The 23,015-nt window shown below is 35.0% G+C and overlaps 1 protein-coding gene across 2 annotated transcripts in view; it reads right to left on the reverse strand.

Moving 5' to 3' along the window:
- Positions 1 to 3,570: 3,570 nt before the first annotated feature.
- cadm2b (cell adhesion molecule 2b) overlaps positions 3,571 to 23,015 on the reverse strand; it is a 333,961-nt gene continuing 314,516 nt past the window's right edge. Inside the window, exons 9-11 of one of the 2 annotated variants that reach the window (XM_030151556.1) lie at positions 14,796 to 14,822; positions 5,818 to 5,940; positions 3,571 to 5,712 (exon numbers count right to left, since the gene is read on the reverse strand). In XM_030151556.1, coding sequence (XP_030007416.1) covers positions 5,594 to 5,712; positions 5,818 to 5,940; positions 14,796 to 14,822 — 269 coding nt within the window. In that variant the 3' untranslated portion in view covers positions 3,571 to 5,593. The remainder of the gene's footprint in view (positions 5,713 to 5,817; positions 5,941 to 14,795; positions 14,823 to 23,015) is intronic. The other variant, XM_030151557.1, reaches the window with a different exon arrangement.

Below are 23,015 nucleotides of genomic sequence, written 5' to 3' on the forward strand. Positions count from 1 at the left end.
ATGCTCAAGGTCAATGGGAGCTGAAGAATGGAGGATCGTAATGACTCAGGCCCATGTCCTGGAACGAGATCTCCCTTTAAGGATGTCAAGATATTTAATATGAGCTCAGCAGTCTGCACAAGGCTATTATAGTCATTCTCAGATTTCGAAAAAAATTCATCTATGTCATTGAGGCAGTGATAATGGAACAGAAAATACACTTTCTTTTATCTTCCGAAATTGTTAGGGTGACGCTTTACATGCAGTTTTTGATTAGATATATACTTCATTTAACATTCTGAATACATTTGTACATTTCTAGATGACTTGCAAGATAAATTTTCCGAAATGACTCTCACTCACATTCTGCTTCTAATTATATCAACTCAATAAACGCACAATTTTCCTGCATCAGATGATATGATGCACAAGATGTGACAAATCATTAATCCTTATTCTCACTTTAACGGAGCTATATGTAATATTTCTACTTTCATATTTAAATATGACATAATTGTAATTGGAGTGTTATGAATAAAGAGAGCTGAGGTTCTGCCAAAGATGCCAATGTATTGGATTGTAGAGATATGAAATGAATTTATTTACACTGATGAGCCAGGAGAATCATGTGACCTCTAGAGTCGCATCAGTCCAGTTTCCCCCATCAGTTATTAGAACTGCAGATGAGAGACTAAATGTGTTCAAAAGAGTTAAACCAGTCCAGTTGAACCGAGAACTACCAAGAAGAATGAGAACCTGCACAGACATGACCACTAGAGGTAGTAGTGAGTCACTCTGCTCATAGTGGTGTTGGTTTTCCTCACCGTGGGAGAAAGTGACTGATGGGAGGAGAAATATCTGTTAGAGTAAAAAAAAAAAAAGTGACAAAGCGATAAAAAAAATAGGACCAATGGCCCTGTAGCTTACTGGCCAAATTAAAAGCTTTGGGAAATGTATCCAGATGCCATTTATTATCAGCCAGTTATGTGTATTTGTTATATTACAGAAATAGCCCATGTTTTGGTCATATTCCAATCAGATCTGTAAAAAATTCAAATTCCAACTTGATATCATTGATACTTACTGATTTATTGGATCAATCCACTTCCTATCTCTTATGATGGGAAAATTTGTCAAAGTGGCACCAAATCCAGCTTCAGATCCAGATCGAAATAATTTCAATACCTTGTGTTGACATCATCATAAAGAAGCTGTATACCAAGTTTGAAGTCAATCAGAACTGGAGTTTCGGAGACGAAGACGATTGAAATTTTTTCCCCATAAGAGCCCATGTTAAATTTTCCGTAAGTTCCCGGATCCAGAAGAAGATCCTGATCAGCATGTGGACATTATGTTTTGGTCATCTCCCCATCAGGGCTGGACTGTAGAAATTTACACTGGATATCATTTATATTTACTGAGTTATTGCATCGATCCACTTCCTATCTCTTATAATGGGGACATTTTTCAAAGTCGCACCAAATCACAGTGATTCTTCAACATGGTTAAGTTTGATTATGAGGTTTATGAAGGTATACAATTATTATGTGATGTTATTATCTTGCTAAGTTGCCATTTCGTCGGCTTCCTGATAAAACCTGCTATGTGACTTTTGGCAAATTTTACGGGAGAAACAAAAAACTGTTTAAATCACAGGAAACGGTGAAATATGACGAAAAAATATCTGTTCCTTTAATATTGGTACTTATGATGGAATGTAAATAACTTTCACAGGAGACTGAAATTTGAAGCTATAATAGGGGAGATAGCAGGTTTTTACTCCCAACCAAAAATGTCACTTAGTAGGTTTTATCAGGAAGCCGACGATTTGTTGATCCACGGTTCAGACTAAACTATGACAGTTGTGACCTTGTTTGGACGATTCCAAACAGATGTTTAGTTCAGCTACTGACAACATAAATAATGCAGAAAATAGAGGTGATTTGTGGTTTTACCGTGGCTGTTCTCTGTCTAGAAACAAAACTAAGCTAACAGGGCTAAGCTAACAGAGCTATAATGTAAACTATCAGCTGATACAACACATGATTATAAAAAAGAGTGTTTTTTTTTTTGCGATTGTCAAAATAAGGCTTGAAGTTTGGAGAAGAAAACATGATGATACCATAATACAGACGTGTGTGAACATTGACTGTGATACTTTATTTAGTGAGTGATTTGTCTGTGGATACATAGCGTTGATTCATTGGTGGTTGTGGTAGTACTAAAGCCGAGTTTCTGCTACGTGGTACTGGCTCGACTCGACTCAGCTATTCATGGATACTACTGACTTTAGAGTACCTGGTCGTCATAGCGATGCTGCGTGTAACTTCTGTGTCGTCTGCTCAGAGATTTGCTCATAAACTCGCTTGTTGCGTGTTGACCTGTCAACCACCAAGGACAGAAATGTCTGAACCTCTTTGACTGACCACGGTGTCGTTTTGCAGGCTGCCATCATGGATTAGCCTACTGGTATATTTACTGTAAACTTCCAAATTTGTTTTTTTGTTTTTTTTTAAATGGCAGGTCGTGGATTGATGATGCAATGACGCAACTTTCGACCAATCAGTGGTCTGCAGTGTTTACACATCACATTTTAGTATCTCTTCACCCATTTTTTTTGGAACCTCAGCCGAGCAAATGCTAAAAAACTAGTACCGGTACCAGATTCCAGGTTCTTTTACATAATGGAAACACAAGAAGGTCGAATCGAGCCGGTACCACATATAATTATCAATAAGTATCAAAACTACATGTAGTGCATTTAATCTCCAACACACAGACAAGTGCGTATCTTTAAAACAACACTAGTCTATTAAATGTTTACTGCGTGTTTTATTACCCAAACAGAGCATTGATTATATTTCTGTTTTCTTTTAGACGCTGTTACAGTTTTACTCCGTTCAATAATCTCAATACCCCTTGAGAGAACAATAAAGTTACAAGGTGAGTCTTATAGGGTGACTTTCAATTAGGACAATAAACTACTTGCGTGAAAAAACACAAAAAAACCAAAACATCCTTGACCATCCTTTTTATAACCCGGTCTATTTCTACTCTCTAGTTTGTTAAAACGTGGCCTGCTGTGTTGATATGTGTGGAAGGTTTGAATGGAACCACTTGAAGCATATCGAAGTCAGCTCCAGTGAGACAAGGAGGAGGAATTTGGGGAGACTCCAGTCTTCCTTTTGTCACCATGTATTAATGCACAAATCATGAGCGGAGCTGAGAGCCTCGGGCAATCTTCCTGAGGAGATTCATGGTTTTTTAATCCTTCTACAAGACACTTTGCATATATTATTAATAGTAAAGGTTGAGTATTACTCAACAGTTGCATGGAATAACAACTAATGTGAGGATTTTGGTTGTAACACCGTCAATCAACTTCTGCTTTTTTTTTTTTTTTTTTTTTTTTTTTTTACGTTGCTGTCGATAAGTGGACTGATACAGCGGCTTTAATAAATATGTATGAGTCCTAATACGATGCATAACTCGTAGTTCGTTTCAAAGCACACACATAGGGACAACAGAGTGGCAGTTTTCAACCTCTTCATGTTTTAATCCACACTTGATCTCTCCTTATCTTTTTTTTTTATTTTTACAGTGGCATAGTTGAAAAATGAATATTCAATACTGGGGAAAAAAAAAAAAAAAAAAAGCAAACCTCTCACATCCCCCATAAAAAGCAAATTAATTACAGCAACTTTATACAAAATGAGTTATTTATAGCATTATACTGGACTAACAAAATAACATGTATGAGCATTGGCAATGTGGATCAATGTCTTTGATACAGTGACTATATACAGTGAGGGATGTCTGATTCACCAATGCCTCAACATGTCATAAATACTGTTTGCAGCAAACTCAAAGGCCATAACGGTGATCCTTGTATTGTCTTTTTATGGTAAGTTACAGAATTAAAAAATGGAAAAAAGTTAATGACAGACAACTACTTTAGTAATAACAGCAATAATATCAATCAATATAGTATTATATAATAAATGTCAATCAATCATAATAATAAATACATATATTCTGATCTGATTTTTTAAGCAATTCATTAGAATCCCTGTTTGAAGAAGTTGAAAAGTCTGAAAACAATTTCATCAAAGTGACAGGAATTGATAGAATCTAAAATTAAAAGCCATAACCAAAATTTTTACTATTACTAAAATTGAATACTTACACATTATTTACACGCCTTCCGGCAAAACAACATCTGGTGTATATTTAAAATGAACTAAAAACAAAAACAAAACAAAACAAAAAAAGATTTAAATACTGTATATGCTAATATACAAATCGTAATGTCAGGGATCTCAAGATTCAACAATATTGTTCACCAAATTCACGTTAGCAAAGTATTTTACAGCATGATCACATTGAGCATAGTTGTTTAATAAAAGTCAACATAAATAATGAACCCCCACAAGGTTCCACTCACTCGGGTCAGATCTTACATCAAAACCAGCAAATGAAAAGTTCTTCGTTCGAGACGGTAACTGCAAATGTACGGAAATCTTCACCGCGTATCTGACACCATTTCGCCATCGAGACTCATATTGAATCCTGAGACAAGAAGCAGTTGATGTGTTTTCCCTTCGTGTTAGTCCTCAGACTTTGTGCTTTAATTTTCTAACTTGTTCTCTGTTGGTACGAACAGCAGAAAAAACAAAACAAAACTGAAGAACTTAAAAAAAGAGATCAAGAAATCAAGAATATACAGACAGTGCCATGAGGGAGCTGATTTATCTGGAGACAATCGTATTGATTGTGCTTCTGTGTTGAGTTTTGTTAGCGTCTAATCCGATTCGTGATTTTTTAAATTTTTTTTTCTTAACCTATGCAGGATGGCTATGGTGGGAAAAACTCCAGGTGACATTCAAGAAAGCTGTTTAATCTTTAAATTAAAAAAAAAAAAAAAAATACAATGTTTATATTTGATAAATGGAAGAGAAAAAAGCTAATATTTGACTATAGTTGTAGCACATCGCTTTTTTGATTCGTTATTTGATCAAATCTCCAAAACAGACAAAGAAAGAGACTAGAGAAACACTTTACTTTAGGTCCTCGTTTATAAGGAACACATTGACATTCATTAAATTTTTACGACATGGTTGTAAGCAAATACGAGGCCGTTTTAAGCGCGCGTTCTGTACAGTACTTCTCAGTATTTAACCTTTACTAGATGGTTTCAGATTTTTACATATATTCTCATTCATAGGTGTTTACTCATCCATTTTGACTGTGACGAAACCCGATATACGTACTGTCCGTTAAATGTTCTGTCGCTGCTCCTAAATGCTTAACAGGAGGACCTCAGGCAAAGTGCTGCCGTTTTAACGCGAGTGATAACAGAATTGTAAAAAAAAAAAAAAGAAAAAGTAAAGCATTTAGGCACTGTAAAACTGAAATGGACCATAGCCTTGGTTCATTCTGATTCCAAAGGCGAGAAAAGCTATTTTGTCAGCAGAAACAAGCATATTCAAGCGCTCTCAGAGGGAGACAAAAGAATAAAACAGAAGATGTGGTGAGGCTGAGGCAGATAAAAATTGCATGTCTGCTGTCAAAGGTTGTTATGAAATGAAGGGGGAAAAAAAAGAGTAACCGAAGTCTAAATGAAGTACTCTTTCTTTTCCTCTGCATGCACGTGGTTTCCCTCAGCATTGATGATGGCCGTGTCAGCGTCGGGAGCGTCCTCTGCTCCTTTGGCCTCGTGCGTTAGATACGTCCCTGTAGACGTACAGCGCAACAGTCAGAGTGATGCACCTTTTTGAAGAGCATGTACTTCACAGTGATAATTGATATTCAAGACAGCTACGGGGAGGGGGCTCTTACCTTTATGTCTAGCCAGATATCGTCCAAGAACTATTATCAAACACAAGGTGATAAAGACCACGACTGCAACGACGCCACCGATTAAAGCGTGGTCAGGTCCGTGTTGTCCTAAAGCATTAGGATCTGGATCAAGAGAGACAGAGAGATTCGGGGTTAGGTAGAACAGCAACATTACATCTCCGAGTTGTTTCCCTGCTCCTTTATACAAGTGTAGAGTTTTAACCCATAAAGACCCAAACATCCATCACCGACCAAAACCACCTACTGATCTAAACTGTTTAATACCTGTTGATCCACTAAAGCTTTTAGTCAGGACTGATATATGATGTGAAATAACTGTTGATCCATTAATCCTATCAATATATGTAAATAATTGGTGTAAAATGCAGTTTGTCATCTTTTCACGGTCATCAGATATGACCCATTTGGATGTTCAGAGGCTCCGTAGTTACCATGGAAACACCCTCATCTTCTACAAAACTGATTCACCAGTAAAACCCATGGACAGGGTTCCGACAAGTTTCTATAAGTTAAATTTAAGACTTTTTAAGACGGCTTGGAACAGAATTTAATGCCTATTTCGTGGACATAATGGCAAAAATTATATGTATTTATTTACTCCAACGCCTTGATTCCCACCGTTCAGAGTAATTTCTCACTGGGGGTTGCAAAGTAAATGATAACACTGGGTTACAAAAAAATGTTTTTTTGCAAGTTGTTTAGGTTTTTGCAACTGAATTAGGACCATTTTGCACCGCTAAATCCAAAAATGACATCTGTTTTTCTCAATCAGGTCAGGTTTTTTTGCTAATTTGATTTGGAAAAATTTGATCTTCTCACAAAATTGATTACATTTTTGTGACTTTATCAGTCGATTTTTCATATAGTTCTCACTCAAAATAGGTTTTAAGAGAAAAAAAATCATTTTCTAACAGGATTCCTGTTAGGTACAATGGTGTATTCACTGCAGATGTAGCAGAATACGTCAGGCTTATTTTTGCAAGATCTTCTAGTCGAAGCCATTTCATTCACCTGTAATATTAAAAAAACCATTAATCATAAATTGGCAAAAGTAAAATCTTCAGAACTCGTTTATCGCAAGAAATATGAAAGAATTTTGTATCATATGATGTGAAAATGCCCATAAATGTAAGCAAAAATGTTAAAAAGCCAATATGTAGCATAGTTCAGAAAGTTGACCTGATTGAGCAAAATTAATGTGATTTTTGGATTCAGCACACCAAAATTATCCTAAATCAGCTCAAAAAACTTAAACAATAAATTTGTTGTTGACCAGTGTAATTGGTTCCTAATTTCAATATAAATTGTCAGGTTGGAACTGGGGGGGCGTCAGTTTGGACATTTAACAGACACATTTAAACACATTTATGGTGACATAACTTACGACCTACCATATCAAACTTTTTGTGATATTTTGCGTGATATTTAGCTTTTTTTTTTTTTTTTTTTTAAATGGAATTATGCATTCTCAAACATTTCCCTGTGGTCTACATAAACTGTAAATGCTATGCTTGGGTCTGAATTCTTCATTAATTCAACTCCACAGGTCCATCTTCAACCCTATTTCTGAGTGAGGACACCAGAAAGGTCGTTTTGAGCGCTGGCCCTTTAAATCCAAATTAGTCACTTCAGGCCCCACCCTGTCCTGTTCAACCAACAACTGAACATTTTAGGTAATCGGCTCAAACTCTGGACATATTTTCAGTTTTTACTACAACCGCTGCTGCTGACAAACAATTATGTCATACATGGAGAAATGTTCGTCGGAAGTCTTGACCTTATATGTGCAAATGTCGAGACGTAACTAGTTATAGACATAACAAATAAAGCAGGAATTAAAACAGATTAATTACTTTTGAGCCTCTGAAAAACGAGGAATTATTAAAACGGTTGTAATTCTTAAATACTTACAGCATACGTTTAAATTAACCCTTAAAGACCCAAACAGCCACTGGTGACCAAAACCGCCTACTGATCTTAACGGTTTATTTCTGTTGACACCTCTTTAAACCTCATATTGAGAATTCCAATGAACAGCTAAAAAAAAAAAAAAAAAAAAAAAAAAAAATCAGAATTTGTCATCAACTCCAGATCTTTTGTCTGCTCCATTTGTCATAGATTAAACCACGAAAAATTACATCTCTGGATGTAAAGCTGCTTTTCTGTTAGCTGTCCAATTACTTTTGAACCTCTGAAAAAAGATGAACGATTAAAACAGTTGTAATTCTTAAATATTTACTGCATACGTTTGTTAAGCCCCTTAAATTAACCTTTAAAAACCCAAACAGCCACTGATCTAAACTGTTTAATACCTACTGATCCACTAATCCTATCAATACATGTAAATAATTGGTGTAAAATGCAGTTTGTCATCTTTTCACGGTCATCAGATATGACCCATTTGGACGTTCAGAGGCTCTGTAGTTACCATGGAAACACCATCATCTTCTACAAAACTGATTCACCAGTAAAACCCATGGACAGGGTTCCTACAAGTTTCTATAAATTAAATTTAAGACTTTTTAAGACAGCTTAGAACAGAAATTAATGCCTATTTCACGGCTATACTGGCAAAAATTTGTGACTCCTAGAATTTAGGAAAATGTACAGTCACGGAAAAAATTATTAGACCATCAAAAGTCATCAAAAACAATGGCTATTCAATCAAGTACTAACTCCTGTGTGTATCATGTGACTAAAACAGACAAAAAAGGAACATGGAATGCCTAAAAGCACTGTTTTTGTCAGTACAATGCCATAGATATTGATGTAAGAACTGAAGGGATTTTGGTTATTATCAAGAAAACATGGAAAATGTCTAGATATCAGCTCTGAAATTAAACTATTATGAGCTATTTTTGTTATTATCATTATATTTGTCCAAACAAATGTACCTTTAGTTGTACCAAGCATTAAAAATGAACAAGAAACTGAAGAAAACAAGGGGTGAGTGGTCGACTAATTTTTTCCGCGATTCTGTTTATTTACTCCAACACCTTGATTCCCACCGTTCAGGGTCATTTCTCACCTTGGGATGCAAAGTTAGCAATAATTGGTTTCTAATTTCAATATAAATTGTCAGGTTGGAACCGGGGGGGGTCAGTCTGAACATTTAACTGACACATTTAAACACATTTATGGCACTTTATGGAAACCTAACTTTAGACCTACCATATCAAACTGTTTTTTAGAGTGATATTTTGTTTTTTTAAATGGAATTATACATTTTAAAACAGTTCCCTGTGGTCTACATAAACTGTAAATGCTATACTTGGGTCTGAATTCTTCATTAATTCAACTTCACAAGTCCATCTTCAACCCTATTTCTGAGTAATGACACCAGAAAGGTCGTCTTGAGTTCATTAATAATACAACCAACAACTGAACATTTTAGGTAATCGGCTTGGAGTTTGGACATATTTTCAATTTGGACTACAACCACTGCTGCTGATAAATAATGATGTTGTATTTGGAGAAATGTTCGTCGGAAGTCTTGACCTCATATGTGCAAATGTTGTGATGTAACTAGTTATAGATGTAACAAATTAAGCAGGAATTAAAACAGGTTGTAGAAATTTACTCAATTTTTGCCAGAATGAATATAAAGATAGCTTTGCAGCACCTGAAGGGTTCAAATTCACACTTTTTGAACTATTAGGGTCCAAATACACAAATAAATGAACCAAAGACTAATAAAAGTGGGTTTAGCAAAACATGACCCCTTTAAGGTATTAAATGCAGATTTGTAAATTCAAGACTTTGAAGACTTTTTAAGACCCTGCACGGAGTTTGATCAATGACAGTGGATGGACACACTTGGTTTATGTTCAGTTAATGTTATATTTTATTAAAAAAGTCACCTTTTTTTTCCAATTTTCTCAGTTTTTGATATAACAATCCTCAACTTTATTCTGATTCTTTATGAACATCTACATGATCAGCAAATTAAATACAAGAAAATACATGATTTTCACTTAAAGATGCAAAATACAGAGCATAATATTAGATTAAATGATGATAAATCACTAAAGAAAGGTTAAAAATAGAGGAGAAATTCCTCACGAAAGTAGAACTGGGTCTTTATGGGTTAATAAACAGCAAGGAAGCCCCCCCCCCCTCCCCCGCAATTATCTTACTTAAAAAAAAAGAAAAAATCCAGATTTAGCTTTTATACAAACGATCCCAAATGAGTCCTGTCATATTTAAAGCAACCTGGCATCCTGCTACTCAAATGGATTTATGTTATGTTATAAGTCTCTGCAACACATATAGTCACAGTATTAGCGATGACAACATGCTGCAAGAAAAATAGCTTTCCGTGATGTTTTCATCTGCACCCGCTACCTTTTGTGTTGTTTCCTTCCTTTGCAGCCACATCCTGTCGCTGAGGATCAGGTTTTTTAAAATAAGTGTTATTTAACATGAGGTGTCCTGCGGGCAGAGAGTATGCTGAAGGTTTCCCAGGCAGGAGCATGCCTTTGTGTCTGTCCTGTAATAAACTGTAAGTGGTTGTGTCTTTACTGTGCACCTCGTGTGCTCTCATTATCTCAAGCTGATGAATGACTATGGCTTGTGCTCAGTTTTGCAAAGTGACCCTGGGAAATGACGGCGGGGATGTTCCTACAAACCTTGTTATACTCCTTTGTTCGTTGAAATGCAAGCCTCATTTTAACAACCTAATAGTGGGGCGTTAAAAATAAAAAAATTAAAAAAAAAGATGAAGTTGTGAAACATGCAGTTTATTTGCATGCAGAATAAAACCACCGTTGATTTATCAGGGACTCAAACGTCAGACACTTCAGACTTTGGTAAATAATTACTGTTTTGGTACAACACTTGAAGTTACTTAATATTGGTTGCATGTCAGTGGACATAATGACCTGTACAGGTGATTCCACTGTCAACAAGGGACAGGAGCAATTTTCATATCACGCTTGGCCGGTGAACAGAGCTCACAAAAACTGAATTAATTTGGCTGCTCTGTAGTTGAACTTGTCATCTAAACACAGCTTGCCACTTATGCTTTCACCTTTAAGTGGGAGTAAATGACCATTAGATATTTATATTACTGGAGTTTTGAGCTTGAAATTACAGATAAATACAATGTTTGTTCTCATGTCAAATTGCAGAGTCGTCTTAAAATGCCTCAACTCTTAGTCTTTTCTCACACAAACTGAAAACCTACCAACACCAACAAACGACAAACAACCATGGATCCTGTTTCCTCTCTGTCTCCATTACATACCAGTATTTGTATCCATATAAAACACAACATATCGAGTTAAAAATCTGCAACAGGACAGAAATAAGTCTATGCACATATGGTCAGGTCCATAAGTATTTGGACAGTGGCACCAATTTTGTAGTTTTGCCTCCGTACAGCACCACTGTGGATTGAAATGAAGCAACAAAGATACGGCTGAAGTGTGGACTTTCAGCTTTAACCCATAAAGACCCAGAGCTACTTTTGTGGCCATTCCCAAATTAATTGAACCTTTCTTAAGTGATTTATCGCCATTTATTGTAATATATCCTCTGTATTTTGTTTTTTTTTTTTTTTCAGTAAAAATTTTTTTTTTCCCCTATATTGTAATGCCATATATGTCATACTGTGTGGAAATTTGGGACATTGTGTATAAAACTAACATAGAGCCTATAATTAAACTCCAACAAAAAAGCTACTGGAGTAATAAATAAAGCTGTAATCTTCAATCAAGTAATCCATTTTTTGTAGAATTTGGTTTATTAAAATTTCCTGAAACAACGGAAATTATTTATCGTGCTAAGAACAAAAGTCTTCCTGTTTGTATTCCAAAAATTTTTAAGTTAAGAGACGGGAATTATAATTTAAGAGGGTTGTTTGTGTTTGAAACATGTAAAGTAAGAACAAATGTTAAATATCACGGTGTTTCTGTTATTGGTGTCAAATTATGGAACCAGTTGAATGATGAAGTGAAATTGTGTAGCTCATTGTCAGGTTTTAAAAAACCTTTAATTTGTCAAATTCTCAAGGGCTATGACAGTAAAATAATCTGTAAGTGACTTAAGAAACTGAATGCAGACTAATTTGTGTTAATGTTTTATTTGCTGCAACTTCAGGTAATTCAAAGGATGGGAGTAGGAGAAGCAGAAATAAGCCTCTGGCCTCAGCTTCTTCCTTTTTCAGTTCCCAATTGTGTAAATTGTATGTTCCTTATATGTATGTGTTTTGTACATGACCGAAATAAATATTCATTCATTCATATTTAACTCACTAATCATGCTAATGTTCATAAAAGATCAGATTAAAATGGAAGATTATTATATCAGAAACAGACAAAACTGGAGAAAAAGTGACTTTTACTGTAAAATGTATCATTATCTGAACATAAACCAAATGTGTCCATCCACTGTCACTGATCCAACTCCATGGGCTTTACTGGTGAATCAATGTTGTAGAACAGGGGTGTCAAACTCATTTTCTTTCAGGGGCCACATTCAGCCTAATATGATCTAAAGTGGGCCGGACCAGTAAAATAATATAAATAATAGGTTAGGAACTTATAAATAATGTCAACACCAAAGTTTTCTCTATGTTTTTGAGTGAAAAAAGTAAAATTCCATAATGAAAATGTTTACATCGTACTTGAACATAAAATGAACAAATATGAACCTGAAAATTTTAAAGAAATTTTAACAATATTACACCTTTGTTTATTATTTATACATGTGAATCACAACTTAGAGATCACAGTGGATTTACAAATACACAAAATATTTAGTAACAGACAGAATATTGGTAAAATACGTCTACATACGTCTCTTAAGAAATTTCATATTGTTCATATTTGTTCAGGTTATTTACATTTTTTGTAAAAGGATAGTCTGCCAATATAAACATTTTTGTGTAATTTTACTTTTTTTTTTTGCACTAAAAAAAAAGACAAAAATTTGCATCTTTCATTATTTATATGTTGTTATGATTGCATTTTACTGGTCTGACCCACTTCAGATTGAATTGACCTAAAATGATTTTCACATCCTTGATTGTTAATATCTTCGTTATAATTTTTGCATTTCACAAATTCATCCGAGGGGCCGGATTGGACCCTTCGGCGGGCTGGTTTTGGCCCCTGGGCCGGATGTTTGACACCTGTGTTGTAGAAGATGACGGTCTTTCCATGTTCACTACGGAGCCTCTGAGCATCCAAATGGGTCATATCTGATGACCATGAAAAGACGACAAACTGTATTTTACACTAATTATTCACATGTACAGGGTGGGGAAGCAAAATTTACAATATTTTGAGGCAGGGATTGAAAGACAGTGTATGACCAATTAGTTTATTGAAAGTCATGAGAATTTATTTGCCACAAGAAAATTGTCATAATAGAAAATGTTTTTATTCTATGTGTCCTCCTTCTTTCTCAATAACTGCCTTCACACGCTTCCTGAAACTTGCGCAAGTGTTCCTCAAATATTCGGGTGACAACTTCTCCCATTCTTCTTTAACCCTTTGATGCATGAATTATGAGGTCCTTAGTCAAGATTTTTTTTCTGAGTGTTTTTATTCCTCTTTAGGCATGAAAAAAACGATGTGATTGAAATTTTTTATGAACCTGTTTTTTATGGAGTTACAAAAATGCCTACTCAGCTGGACACCATGCGTTTAATTTTTGAAAAAAAGAAACTTGTATTTAAAATGCAATATCAGAAAGTGATATACTGTGTGAAAACGGTGAAATATATATATTTTTTAAAGCAGCTAATGTGATGTTTTGTCACATTTTAGCATACTTTAATACTAGTTATTACTCACTTCATCTAGATAACGTGGAAAAAAAAAAATTTTTGTTTAAGAAAACTGTTAATTACAGTCTAATAACAAATAGCAATTGATTTACTCTCAAACATGTTACTGCAGATCAGGTTTATCAAGAACAGCAAAGTTGTCTGATATGCAACTAAAACAACAAAACCCATGAATATACAAGAGAACGGTTGTAGAATAACTGTCCACTGTAGTGACCACTATGCATGAAAGGGTTAATAGTATCTTCCAGACTTTCTCGTAATAGTTTTGCTCATAGTCATTCTCTTCTTTCCATTATAAACAGTCTTTATGGACACTCCAACTATTTTTGAAATCTCCTTTGGTGTGACGAGTGCATTCAGCAAATCACACACTCTTTGACGTTTGCTTTTCTGATTACTCATATGGGCAAAAGTTTCTGAAAAGGTATGGATAATAGTGTTAGGTATGATTATGACATCAGTATATGTTTGGTTTCAAAACAATTGACGTAGTGCCTGCTGAGAAAAAAACAACTAAATTTTCATTGTAAATTTTGCTTCCCCACCCTGTATTCACAAGATTAGTGGATCAACAGGTATTAAAAAGTTTAGATCAGTAGTTTTGGTGGATGTTTTTTTTTTTTTTTTTTTTTTTTTTTTTTTTGGGTTAATTCAAGGAGCTTAATAAAAAATATTGGAATTATGGCCCTGCAATTAATTGGAGACACGTCCAGATGGATGGAACTACAACCACTGAGGTCCACGCTTGTGTCCCTGTCCAAATACTTATGGATCTGACTGTATATGAAACCAGTTGACACAATTATCAGAAACCCATTAGGCCATCTGTTAACGACTTCCCTATTTCTGCCGAATCACTGATCTGAGCTCAAACATTTACACACTGGGGGCTGTGGTCTCCAGCCTACGCCCACTTATGCAGAGCTTTCCCATTTCCCTGTGCAAAGTACAAGCTGGAAACAAATTGTGTGAAAAACGTATGCCGCCTGTGACATGGCTGGAGAGAAAGTGGCTGGTTTCAGAGGAGTGAGCATCCATGCATGCTGATGGTTTGGCTCATGCTGGGTGGAGGCCGTGATGTGTCCTGACCCAGATCCAGATCCAGATCCAGCATCACACACTGTAAATCTGGCTTGCAATGATCATCAGGTGGGATATTTACCTGTTGTGGGGCCTGGAAAGTCTTTGGCTGTTGCCATGGTTGCAGACAGTGACAGCAGTAAGGGAAGATGAGGGGAACACCGTGATAAAAAAGGTAATCACAGAGTTCAGAGGAAACATGAAAATTTCGTATGGTCTGTTTCTGTTAAGCTTTTCGTCTACACAGCGTGCCAAAAAGCGAAACAATTACTGGAGACGATCACTGGGAGGACAGTACAAGATACACAGACAAGGACAAAATGAGGAAACAAAGACACATGTACAATGTTTTTGGCATGTTACTATCAGCGGACGTCCATGATGCCTCAGGTGCCCAGAAAAAGAAATCACCAGAAAATCAACTTACCTCTGGTGGATTCATAAAAAAAATATCAGAGAATTGCAAATTAAAATCCTTTTTTTTTTTTGCCTCCACTGATTTAGAGTGGAAATATAATCCATAGAGACAGATCTATCAAAACCTGGTCAAATAAAACCAAAAACCATCTGCATGCCTAGATAACACTGAAAGCAAATGAGTTTTCTTTGTACTTTGCGTGGACCGATTTTATATTGAGGGCAAATACTCTCTTTTGGCCTTTTTATGTCGTTTAATAATTCATGCACTGAACAGGTCAACAACCGGTAAAAGGCTTTATATAATGTTCACCTTAAAATTACAGTGTGAACTATGCTGTAGTGCAGTCGGTGAAGAAGAGTAGGTAAATGTAAGGAGAAAGAAAAAAAAAAAAAAAAGGAAATACCACTGCTGGAACGTAAAGTCTCTCAGTCAAATCATAGCTTTTATTATTCTGCTGTTTTCTCATGTTATAATGAGTCTCTGTGTTGTTTCAGGTAAAGTCTGCGGGTTGATTATGAAAATGAAACATCAAATCAATGCATCCTCTGTGTTGTATTCATCATATTGCCAAAGCTATTTTGGCAAAAAAAAAAAAAAAAAAAGAAAACCACTTATTGTGTCCTCCCTGAATACTGTCTGATTCAATTTGCCAAAAATCATACACAAACACAAATTTGCTTCTTTTAGATCTTAAGCAAATACACTTAGCGGGTTGTGTTAGCAAACATTATTCCAAACATTTAAATGTGTTCTTCTTGCATTTTTTAACAGAAAAAACAAACTCTTCAGCTTGAGAACAAGTGTAAAGAATACCGTGATGTGTTGGCTCATTATGGGAATATCTGTATTCAGTCGCGGAAAAAATCATTAGACCATCAAAAGTCGTCAAAAACAATGGTTATGTAATCAAGTACTTACTCCTGTGTGTATCATGTGACTAAAACAGGCAGAAAAGAAAACATGGAATGCCTAAAAGCACTGTTTTTGGTAAGGATGCACCGATACCACTTTTTTCCAGACCGAGTACAAGTACAAGTACTCACATTTGAGTACTTGCCGATACTGAGTACTTCAAAATACCATTACAGTTCTTAGTTCCTTTTGTACATGTGCTTTATTGTCGTTGTCATTAGTCTGACTGGAACAAAGTGCTGCTACTGATATTTAACCCTTTCATGCATACTGGTCACTACAGTGGACATTTATTCTCCAGCTGTTCTCTTGTATATTCATGGGTTTTGTTGTTTTAGTTCCATATCAGCCAACACAGTGGACACTTATGCATCATCTCATACACTGACATTCAGACCATTACTGTAACTTTGCTGTTCTTGATAAACCTGGTCTGCACTAACATGTTTGAGTGTAAACCACTTGTTTCTTGTTAGACACAAAGGTTTTTTTGCATGTTATCTCCGTGAAATGAGTAATAACTAGCATAAGAATATGTTGAAATGTGAGAAAACATCAGATTAGCAGCATTAAAAATTTTTTTATTTTATTGTTTTCATATCACTTTCTTACGGAAGAGGATTAGGGCCACTGGAAAATAAAAAAGGTGTAATATTTTTTATTTGTTATTCTGGGAAAAAAAAGTCAGAATTCTGACTTTAAACTCCGAATTCTGACTTTTTTTTTTTCAGAATTCTGACTTTAAACTCAGAATTCTGTTTTTTGTTTTTTCCCAGAATTCTGACTTTAATCTCAGAATTCGGAAATTTTTCTCAGAATTCTGACTTTTTTTTCGGAATTCTGACTAATCTCATAATTCTAACTTTTTTCCCCAAATTCTGACTTTTTTCTCAGAATTCTGACTTTAATTTCAGAATTCTGACTTTTTTTTTTTTATAATAATAATAATAAGAAACATATTTTGGACCCTAGTTTATTGTGTTTTTTCCAGTGGCCCTAATTCTCTTCTGTACTTTCTGATATTGGGTTTTAAACACATTTTTCTTTACTTCAAAAATTAAATGCATGGACATTTTTGTAACTCCATGAAGAAAAAAAAAAATTAATCACATTGTTTTTTTCATGCCTAAGGGGGAATAAAAACACTCAAGAAAAAAATCTTGCCTAAAGTTCTCATAATTCGTGCATGAAAGGGTTAATGGGTTGGAATGAGCGTTTTTCAATCAATCCACCAGGGGGCGCCGCTCTGAATTAACCACTACTGGACAAATAACATGAAAAAAAGTCAAGTTTTTTGAGATGAAGAAGAAGAAAGTCAGTAATAACAAACATGGTGATGACAGGAGGTAATACTAATTATATGACCAACTTATTATTTTAAATTTATACCTTTTTATGATTGTAATTCTAATTTTATGTGTTCTTATTTATATTTTTATTATCTTTTGTGAAGCACCTTGTAACTTCTCTTGTCTGTGAAAGGTGCTCTATAAATAAACTTTGCTTGCTTGCTAATGTGGATACTAATGTTGATATTGATATTGATGAGGGTAGTTGTCATAAATATGTCAGTAGTTTTTCTCGAACTCACACAGTCGCTCTTTGAACAGATCCTCTACCTCAGGGGTGTCAAACTCATTTTAGCTCAGGGGCCACATCTAGCCTAATATGATATAAAGTGGGCCGAACCAGTCAAATAATATAAATAGGATAAGAACTTTTGAGTGAAAAAAGTAAATTCCGTAAAATAAAAAGTACACTTAAATATGCTTAAATATCCTACAATACATGCAAAAATACACTTAAATATGCTTAAATATTCTACAATACACGCAAAAATACACTTAAATATGCTTAAATATCCTACAATACACGCAAAAATACACTTAAATATGCTTAAATATCCTACAATACATGCAAAAATACACTTAAATATGCTTAAATATCCTACAATACACGCAAAAATACACTTAAATATACTTAAATATCCTACAATACACGCAAAAAAACACTTAAATATGGTTAAATATCTTACAATACACGCAAAAATACACTTAAATATCCTACAATACACGCAAAAATACACTTAAACATGCTGAAATATTCTACAATACACACAAAAATACACTTACATATGCTTAAATGTCCTACAACATATGCAAAAATACACTTCATTTATGCTTAAACATCCTACAATACAGGCAAAAATACACTTAAAATTCCGTAATTAAAATGTTTACATCTACTTGAACATAACATGAACAAATATGAACAACCTGAAAATTCTTTAGTAAAATAAGTGCAGTGTTAACAATATTACACCCTAGTTTACCATTTATACATGTGAATCACAACTTACAGATCACAGTGGATCTACAAATACCCAAAATATTAAATAACAGCGAGAATATTAGTAAAGTTCCACATACTTCTCTTCAGACATTTGAGATCTTCACATTTTTTTGTAAAAGACTAGTCTGTAAATGTAAATATTTTTGTGTAATTTTACTTTTTTTACACTAAATCAAAGAGACAAATGTGCAGTTTTCATTATTTATAGTTTATTATAATAGTATTTTACTGGTCTTATCCACTTTAGATTGAATTCACCTAAAATGATTCTAACATCCATGATTGTTAATATCTTCAGTGTAATTTTTACATTTCACAAATTCATCCCAGGGGCCGGATTGAACCCTTTGGCGGGCCGGATTTGGCCCCCGGGCCGCATGTTTGACACCTGTGCTCTACCTCCACGGTTCCCGATGAGATTGCTCCGAATTCTCCGTCTGGGTACGCATCTGCAAGCACCCGAAAAACGGACAGAATTACCCAAAGAAGTATCCGTCTGTGTCTTTAACGTAACTTTCAGTCACCGTTACTTTTGTTTATTTAAAAAATCTCCACACTGCTGACATTACTCCTCCGCTGCGTACCTGCTGCACTTAACTGGGAATGTCACGCTGCCGTAAACTGGTATCAGTGTGTTTGTACTGGAGCACTTTTACGAGTACAAGTACACACGCTTGGTATCGGACCGATATCCGATACTGATATCGGCATCGGTGCATCCCTAGTTTTTGTCAGTACAATGCTATAGATATTGATGTAAAAACTTAAGTGATTTCGGTTATTGTCAAGAAAACATGGGAAATGGATAGATATCAGCTCTGAAATTAAACTGTTATGAGCTATTTTTGTTGTTATCATTATATTTGTCCAATGAAATGTACCTTTAGTTGTACCAGGCATTAAAATGAACAAGAAATTGAAGAAAACAAGGGTGGTCTAATAATTTTTTCCACGACTGTATTGTCATGTACAGCTAAGAAATTCAATCTAAAACAGAAATAAAACTATGTGTCCTTATATAAAAAATAAAAGGGAACAGAAAGAGAGTAAAATTGAGTTCTGGACAGGACTGTTGTAGCTCAAAGCCTCATCAATCATCAACTATATGTTCAGTGTCATGTTTGTGGCTGCATGTAGCTGTAGGATGAGGTCAAGGGGGGATGGGGGTGGGGGTAGGGGGTGTAAGTGTGCCTTTGCCTGATGTGGGAATGTCGGCAGTAGCAGATTGGAAGAATGGAGGCTGGAGGGAGAATCAGGGGCTGAGATGGAGGAGGGAAGGTGATGAAGGCTGCTGAATGGAAAACACCATCAACTGGGAAAGGAAAAAAAAAAAAAAAAACTGTTCATGGAGAAAAGAGTCGATGTTTGGAAATGGTACAAGTCAGCTTCTGCGGTTGACTGGATGAGATGGTTAATAGAACGAACAGAGTGATGTATATGTAGAGGTTGTAGAAATGTTGTTTTTTTTATAACACTGTGTTTGATTCAGTTTCATGTATGAGTTAAAATCTGCAGTGCAATAATTAACCCAAATAGTTTAGACCACAGATGTCAAAACCAGATCACCAAAGGGTCCAATCCGGCCCATGGGAGGAATTTGTGAAATGCAAAAATTACACTGAAGATATTAACAATCGATGGTGTCAAAATCATCCTAATTCAGGTTCCATATGTTGTCTAATTAAACCTCAAGTGGATCAGACCACTAAAATATTATCATAATAACCTATAACCTCCTGAGACCCAGTAGGTAAAAGTTTTGGCATTTTTACATGAATTAATCGCCTTGATGCAACAGTTTTCGCAGACACTTTATTTATTTATGGCACAGGTGTCAAACATGCGGCCCGGGGGCCAAATCCGGCCCGCCAAAGGGTCCAGTCCGGCCCTTGGGATGAATTTTTGAAATGCAAAAATTACATTAAGATATTAACAATCCTTTTATTTCAGGTTCCACATTCAGACCAATTCAATCTCAAGTGAAGAGGATCAAGATCAGTAAAATACTATCAACATAACATAAAAATAAGGACAACTCCGAATGTTTCTCTTTGTAAATGTAAATATTTTCATGTATTTACACTAAAAAAAAGTATAATTTTGCAAAAAAAAAAAAATGCTAGTTACCTGAAATGTCTTAAGAGACGCTAGTACAATTTTAACAATATTCTGCCTGTTACTCAATATTTTGTGCGTTTGTAGATCCACTGTGATCTGTAAGTTATAATGTACATGTGAAAATGATAAACTGAGGCTGAATATTGTTGAAATTACACTTTTTTTTTCAGTTTGCTCGTGTTTCTCACATCTTTTGAAAGGATAGTTTGTAGATGTAAGCCTGTTCATAATGTAAATTACCTTTTTTTTGCTCTAAAACATAGAGAAAAGTTTGGAGTTGACATTATTTATATATTATTATGTTATTGTTTTACTGGTCCGGCCCTTTTCAGATCAAATTTAGCTGAATCTGGCCCCTGAACTAAAATGAGTCTGACACCCCTGATTTATGGTGACATGGCTCACAGCAAAAAGGTTCTGGGTTCGATTCCAACCCGGGACCTTTCTGTGTGAAGTTTGCATGTTCTCTCCAGGTACTTTGGCTTCCTCCCACCATCCAAAGACAAGCACTGATAGGTTAATTGGTCAACCTAAAATTGCCCTAAAATTGCCTGTAGGTGTGAATGTGATTGTTTGTTTGTCTCTATATATGAACTGGCGACTCGTCCTTGGTGTACCCGCCTTCGCCCATAAGTAGCTGGGATAGGCTCCAGCATCCCCCACGACCCTAGTGAGGATAAAGTGGGTTCAGAAAATGAATGAATGAATGAATGAATGTCCTTTGCAGTGGACTTTTTTTTTAGTCCAAAGGCCCAAAGGATCCAATGGACTATTGGTATTAGTTGGTGTCCGTCCATTGTCCATCCATAAACAATTTTTCAAGAATTTTTTTCTCCAAAACCATCAGTCACAGTGACTTGATATTTGTTGTGGACCATCTTTGGGGTAAGGTCTACCAAGTTTTTTCAAAGATTTTTTAATTTTGTAGGAATTTTTGAAATTTTAAAAATCCCCATTGGTTTATAATGGGACACATTTCAAAATGCTATAACTTCAAAACAGTAGCAGATATTGATGTAATTACTATTGGCAATAGATAAGAAGTCACATATGGGCTTTCATTTGGTGCCATGACCTTTGACCTTGAGTGACCTTGAAAGGTCAAATGAATGCCAAATAATGTCTTTAAATATGCCATTGGACTACTGGAGCCTTGGTCCTATTTTTTTTTTTAACCCTTTCATGCACAAATCATGAGAACCTTAATCAAATTTTTTTCCTGAGTGTTTTTATTCCTCTTTAGGCATGAAAAAAACAATGCGATTGATTATTTTTCTACTGAAAAATAAATTTAAAAAATAAATAAATAAATAAATAAAAAACATAAAAAAAAATAATAATGAAAAAAAAATTCTTATGACCGTATTTTTCATGAAGTTGCAAAAATGTCCACCCAGCTGGACACCACACGTTTAATTTTTGACGCACAAAAATATATATTTACTGATAAATTGTGTGAAAACTATGGGGAGGGCTTGTGATTCTGGGGGTTTATGCTCAGGAGAGATCTACATAATGTTACCAATTCATGCCAGAAAAGATATGTAGTGTCTTAAAACTTTAATAAAGATATGTGTAAAAAAAAAAAAAAAAAAAAAAGAAAAAGAAAAGAACAACAAAATCCATGAATATACAAGAGAACAGCTGTAGAATAGCTGTCCACTGTAGTGACCACTATGCATGAAAGGGTTAAAGTAAAGCTGTGAAACTCTTGTCCACTACAGAGGACAAAAATGTATTGCTTGGTCTCAGGAGGATAAATAGTGATAACCAACTACAAGTTTTCTCTTTACTTTATTGTAAAAAAGTAAACAAACAAACAAAAAAAAGAGATGAAAATGTTTACGTATCCAACAATTATCCTTCAGAAAAATGTGAATAACCTGAACAAATGTGAACAACCTGACATGTCTTGAGAGAAGTGTAATTTTATCAATATTCTGCCTGTTACTAAATGTTTGTGTGTTTGTAATTTGTAATTTGTAAGTTGTAATGTACATGTGTAAATGATAAACTGAGCCATAATATTGTTAAAATTGCACTTGTTATTCTTAAGACACTTCAAGCTGTTCATGTTATTCACATTTTTAAGGAAAATTTGTAGATGTTAACATTATCATAATGTAATTGTACTTTTTTCACTGTTATCATTTTACTGCTCTGGCCCACTTCAGATCATACTGGGGTGAATGTGGCCCCTGAACTAAAATGAGTTTGACCCCCCTGGTTTAGACCCATGTCAGTGCAGATTCATGTAATGCAGTGAAGGAATTTAAGAGGAAGTACTGGCTGGGTGTATTTTTGGGAAAAATGGAAGAATGCACTATGTTGACATTTATGATTTCAGTGAATCATTTTCAGGGAGAAATATGCTGTCTTCACTAGACTATTTTTATTTATTTATTTTATGTAGGACTGTTGAGAGTTTGTTACATGATGCAATAGCTGTCAACTGAAGCTCAAACCAATCCACTTGAAGAGTGTTTTTGCAGAATTAAT

This window comes from Sphaeramia orbicularis, chromosome 13 (genome assembly GCF_902148855.1).
Source record: "Sphaeramia orbicularis chromosome 13, fSphaOr1.1, whole genome shotgun sequence".
Taxonomy (NCBI): Eukaryota; Metazoa; Chordata; class Actinopteri; order Kurtiformes; family Apogonidae; genus Sphaeramia; species Sphaeramia orbicularis.